The sequence below is a fragment of the Aristolochia californica genome, unplaced genomic scaffold, assembly GCF_029961685.1.
Source record: "Aristolochia californica isolate CCGP_79_NKW_82.1479 unplaced genomic scaffold, dmAriCali1.0.hap1 SCAF_10, whole genome shotgun sequence".
In the NCBI taxonomy this organism is placed as follows: Eukaryota; Viridiplantae; Streptophyta; class Magnoliopsida; order Piperales; family Aristolochiaceae; genus Aristolochia; species Aristolochia californica.
Window position 1 is genome coordinate 30,030,740 of NW_027181771.1, and position 6,090 is coordinate 30,036,829.

The 6,090-nt window shown below is 38.3% G+C and overlaps 1 protein-coding gene across 1 annotated transcript; it reads left to right on the top strand.

Moving 5' to 3' along the window:
* The first annotated feature begins 502 nt into the window (after window positions 1-502).
* On the top strand, window positions 503-2,914 carry LOC137942682 (laccase-7-like). The gene is made up of 6 exons (XM_068788415.1): window positions 503-586; window positions 829-980; window positions 1,086-1,330; window positions 1,423-1,548; window positions 1,671-2,615; window positions 2,713-2,914. Exons 1-6 carry the CDS (start codon window positions 503-505, stop codon window positions 2,841-2,843), a joined length of 1,683 nt encoding a protein of 560 aa, XP_068644516.1. The 3' UTR covers window positions 2,844-2,914.
* The last annotated feature ends 3,176 nt before the right edge of the window (window positions 2,915-6,090 follow it).

Consider the following 6,090-nt stretch of genomic DNA (forward strand, 5'->3'; position numbering starts at 1 on the left):
AGGAGAGATAAGGCAACCCCTTCCTCTCTTTTCACTGATTCGTTGATCATGCAAACATAGTCATTCATTGTTGACCATGGTCGAATTTATTGGTGTAGTCCAACTAGACTGCTTGAGCTAGTGGAGCAATTTGTACCAGTCAATACGACTCTGACTGCAATATCTAAAAATGTAGTCAATATGCTTTGATAATATTGACACAGTAGTCGATAAGACTTCGATAATGTGAGGCCAAAATGACTCCGTCAAACCAAATCGCAATTCAATTCTTGCGTGCTTGACTTGTACTTTTATATATTTTCCTTTCGACGTTTTGTAAGGTAGGATATACAGAAGGTTTCTTATTTTCCTTGCAACGACTAATGAGCTATTTTTTAACATGTCTAGAAGCTCCAGGCCTATAAATATCCACTCTGCGTCGACTTGGAACACAAAATCAGTGGGAACTAAAGGGCACTCTCCTCCTTGCTTTCTTCCTCTTTCCTTCAAGCCCAACTTCGACATGGCTCGTTCTTTCTTTCTGCTTCTATGCGCATTGTTGCTATCGTCAATGGCTTCGGCAGCAGTTGTCAAACACACTTTCCATGTAAGTTTTAGTACTGTTTGCATGCCGCATTTTTCTTTCTTTAGTTGAAGTTTAGAGGACCTAGAATGGCTGCAATTGCATATACAGCCACAGTTCTCTTAGAATGAAGAGCTCAATGCACCACCTTCTGGCCTCTCCATACCTCCACCAACAAGCCAGGAGTGAATTCCCAAACTGATTATTTTTATATCGTTGGTTTGACACTGTTAAGCTGCTCATCTGTATTTACTTTTGCTTTACAGGTTAGGAATCACACAGTTAAAGCATTGTGCAAGGAGCAAGTTGTGGTTGCAGTGAACAAGAAGTTCCCAGGTCCTACAATTCACGTCCATGAGGGTGACACCCTCGTCGTTGATGTTTTCAATGACTCACCTCACAATCTCACCATTCACTGGTAATCTATGAGTTCATTAACCGACGAATCATGGAGAAATCATCAATTTGGGGCTTAGGAAAGAGCTAAATTTAGGTATTAATAGATTGATGTTATGATTTTCAGGCATGGAGTATTTCAGCTACTGACTGGGTGGGCTGATGGAACGAGTTACGTGACCCAATGTCCGATTCGTCCAGGCAACAAGTACACTTACAAGTTCAAAATCACAGGGCAGGAGGGTACTCTCTGGTGGCACGCCCATTTTTCATTTCTCAGGGCCACTGTCTACGGTGCTCTTGTCATCCGCCCAAGAAACTCTCGGCCTTACCCGTTCCCAAAACCATACAGAGAAGTCCCCATTTTGTTAGGTATCTACTTTTTCTTTGGATCCTCTTTTTCTTTTATCTTCTCTTTCTGCAATTTGTAGATTTCTTATGAAATTGGTTCCCCCTTTGAGCAGGAGAGTGGTGGGATACCGATGTGGTGGAAATGGAGCGCAAGTCCACTGCCTCAGGAGGAGGTTCAAACGTCTCAGACGCCTACACTATAAATGGGAAACCCGGTCGTCTGTATTCGTGCGCCAAAGGTGAATAATAGAATTCTTAACTACTATATCTGATTGATTTTCCATTAGACTGGTTTGCACTGGAAATTTTTTACTTAACAGGGCGTTTGTTTGTGTGGATTGTTTTTGTATATCAAAACCAGACACTTTCAAGATGAAGGTGATCCCGGGGAAAACTTATCTCCTCCGTATCATCAACGCTGCACTCAATACCCCATTCTTCTTCAAACTTGCTGGACACAAGTTCATAGTCGTTGGCGTTGACGCCTCCTACACTAACCCCTACCACACTGATGTCGTCGTTGTGGCTCCCGGTCAGACCACTGATGTTCTCCTCACGGCTGATCAGTCTCCAGCATCGTACTATATGGCTGCATACCCTTACGTTACCAGCCCCCTTGCACCGTACGACAATACCACCACCGTCGGCATCGTCCAATATGAAAACTTCTCTTCATCGAAGCCCATCATGCCTGTCATGCCACCTGCCACAGATACTCCGACCGCCCATAAGTTCTTCACAAATATCACCGGATTATCTCGCAGACGCGGCTACAACCCTGTCCCCCAACATGTGGACGAGCGAATGTTTATCACTATTGGTGGAGGTCTCGACCAGTGCCCTCCCAACGTCCAGTGTGGTGCGCCCGGAAACACACGATTCGCTGCCAGCATGAATAATATCTCTTTCCAGCTCCCTTCCTCGCTGTCTATGCTTGAGGCACACTTCAGGGGCGTCCGCGGAATATTCACACATGATTTCCCCGATAACCCACCACTAGTCTACGACTACACAAATGCAACGGCAGCAGCAGCTTTCGTGGCAACAGAGAAGGGAACGCGCTTGAAGAAACTGGCTTACAACGCCAATGTGGAGATAGTTCTGCAGAACACGGCAGTGCTCTCCACGGAGAACCACCCCATGCATCTACACGGCTTCAATTTCTTCGTTTTGGCGCAAGGCCTCGGCAACTTCAACAGAGAGACCGACGAGAAGACGTTCAATCTGGTGAACCCCCAGGAACGAAACACCATCGCCGTTCCTGTTGGTGGATGGGCCGTACTTCGATTCAAGGCCAACAATCCTGGTAAATGTTCAAACCACTTCCATTCTCCTTCCCTGGACTGAAAGAAACTGAGACTCATGAGTTAATGTTTGACTGTTGTTATTACTTGTCACCACAGGTGTCTGGCTGATACACTGCCACGTGGAAATCCACTTCCCATGGGGCCTAGCAGCTGCTTTCGTGGTGGAAAATGGGAACACACCTGCGTCCACTCTCCCTCCTCCTCCTGCCGACCTTCCTCAATGCTAGACGAAAGACCCTCTTTTTTTTTTTCTCTTTCTGTAAAGGGAATCAATTATATTGTGCCCGAAAGAGATCGAAATTCGAAACTTTGAATGAATTAAATAAAGCTGGATTTTTATTGATTGGATTACAATTGAATAGCAAAGACAATGGCATTTGCTGTTTTTACACGAACAAGGCAACAAATCAAAACGTCTTCTCTTCTTCCTTCATTTAGGATCTTGCACGTGAATATAATATCTCCGGAGCTTCTCTTCTATCTCTATATCTCTATCTCTATCTCTATCTCTGTCATTGAATTGAATTGAAGGTAACATCGTTTGATGAGCTTATTTAATGTAGAGGGAGTGTATTTATGAGAAGGCCAAACTAGAGAAGGAAATAGATAATTGATGAGAATGGGTAGAACTTAATAGTTGTGGTAGAAATTTCGAGCTATGGACAGATCTAGACCAAAATCTGCATCGTGTGGAAGTTAAAAAATAAAGTGAACATGACAAGGAGCACTGCAACTCTTCTGTTTATCAAGAAGTTATTGAGGAAGAGATAAAGTCATTCCTGCAATTACTAGCTGATTGATGACAGAAGTAACATACATACAAGATAGACAAAATAAAGCTTTAGCACTCCAAATCATGGCTGGTATAAAATGCACATACCACAAGGAGGCCAAGTTTTTTTTTTTTTCCATTGTCATAATCACTGTCCAAAAACCCTTGGTAAGGGAAAATTTTACTCTTATGCTCTATTAGTTGAAATTACTAAAGAGATTCTAACTCTCTTTATGCAGTGTAATACCCAATTACACTTTCCAATCTCTCCCAAAGAAATTAAAGTAGATCTAGATTCTAAGTTTACTGGACAATTCCTTCTAGACTTAATGATTCTAAAAAACCTTATGTGTCTATACACCTCAACAAAATGGTGTTTCAGAAATAAAAATAAACATTTATTGGAACTATTTTATGCTCTACTCCTATCTAAGAATGTTTTACTCTTTTACTGGCCTTATGCTATTCTGTCTGTGCAGAAATAAAAATAAGCATTTATTGGAACTATTTCATGCTTTACTCCTATCTATGAATGTTTCACTCTTTTACTGGCCTTATGCTATTCTGTCTGCATGTTATCTTATTAATTGCATGTCCACAGGCACTCTTGGCCATTAATCACCATTTTCATCCCATATTACCACTCAACAACATTTTCCCCTTCCAAATCGAGTATTTGGTTGTGTGTATTGTGTTCATAATCTTTTGCTAAACATAAATAAACTTGATCTAATGTCCTTTAAATGCATCTTTCTTTGTTATTCAAAAATGAACAAGGGTATGTGTGTTTTAGTCCATCTTTGCAAAAAAACCTCAATTTCCACTGATGTCACCTTCGTTGAGGAGCAACATTTTTATTCCAAAGCACCTTGAGCTGCAGGTTTTAAAACTTCTAAAGGTATGTCTAGAACAGTTGAGCCATTGAATTAGCTCATTACACAGGCTTCAGATCAGCCATTGCAACCTCCCTCTTCACCCATGGCCGACCATTCACCTACCCATGGTTGCTAAAAGGTATGTTTAAGACTTACGCCATTGATTGTGAGGAAACATTTTTTTGGTTGCCAAAACCAACTCCATAAAATTATTGATTTCTCTTGCTCAAATTCTAATTTGTCTTTCCATTAATGTGATAGTAAAAAACCTTCCTTAATGATGAACTCTAGGAAGAAGTGTATATGCTTCAACCATCCAGTTTTGTGGTTAAGGAGGAGATGTGTAAGTGGAAAAGTCAATTTATGGTCTTAAAAAATTCCCTCGATCATGGTTTGGTAAAATCTTTAATGTTGTTTGTGGTTTGGTTTAAGAGGTACAAGACAAATTATTTTATATTTGTTAAGCATACTCACAATAGTATTATCCTTTTAGTTGTTTATGTGGATGATATCATTCTCATTGGGAGTGTGATCTAAGTGATGTTAACTAGGTAAAGGAGGGTTTGTATAGAGCTTTCCAAAATAAAGATCTTAGTTTATTAAAATACTTTCTTAGATTTGAAGTGTTACAATCTCAACATGGTATTATATTATCTGAAGGAACTATGTATTGGATTTATTTGAAGAAACTGAAACCCTAGGGTGTAGGTCACTTGATACTCCTATATACCCAAATGTGAAATTATATGCCGAGTCGGGAAATGATGTGGATATTGTTAAGTTTCAAAGGGTAGTAGGTAAGAAATTTTATTTGACAATTACAGGATCAAATATTTATTTTACTGTAAGTTTTATTGCTCACTTTATGCATAAGCCCCAACTTTCCCTAAATTGTTGACCTTGGTTAAATTAACTATTTTGGTCCAAGTAGACTGCTATATCAACTAGAGCAATTGTTACAAGTCAATATGACCCGATTGTATTAAAACAAAGTTAGACTTTTGCTACTACTAGTCAATAAGGAACGGGCTAAAGCATTGAGAAACAGTCAAACTTGTTAGACTCACTAATTTTCCAATGACAAATTCTAGTTGGAAGTAGCTCAATGTTTATGTGTTTGTCGTATATTTCTATATACTAGCAAAGGAGCCCACCCAAAGGACGAGTATTACAAATAGTTTCAAAAAATTGTAATAACAATAATTTGTTTGTAATGTATAATAAAAATTTGATTGAAATTAAAAAATTTCAAATACAGGTTTCTTGCATAAACACATTTATATTTTTCTGGTTCAGATATATAAATTGAGTTATTGTGTTATTTCACACATCGGTAGATACTTTTCAAAATTGTTTAACATAGTAGAAGTCTTTCTTCAATACCCACGTGCATGTTTTCAAAGGTACAATTTGAAAATCAAAGAATAATATCCCTAAATCATGTAAATAAATATATACATAAAGAGAAATTTTTTAACAATACTCGTATGTCGGTTCATTTTTAAAATGACAAATATATCCAAAGATGCAAAAAAATTTCTCCAATCCTCTAAGGCTCATTCTTTTATCTTCATACTTTTAGTATTCTGCAAGTGGTATGAAAATGTTAGTCATTAGTTTTTTTTTTTTTTTGTTATTAAGATAGTTATCATTTATAAATGGATCATTTCTTTTTAATGTCCTTGAAATTGAAAATGTTAGTCATTAGTTTTTATTAAGATAGTTGATTGAGTTGTTTCCTCTTAGATTTTTATTGTTGTTGAACTTTTAAAGAAGATTCTGAATTTTTACTTTGTGATGCTTTTGGTTATTAAGAAAATGAATAAA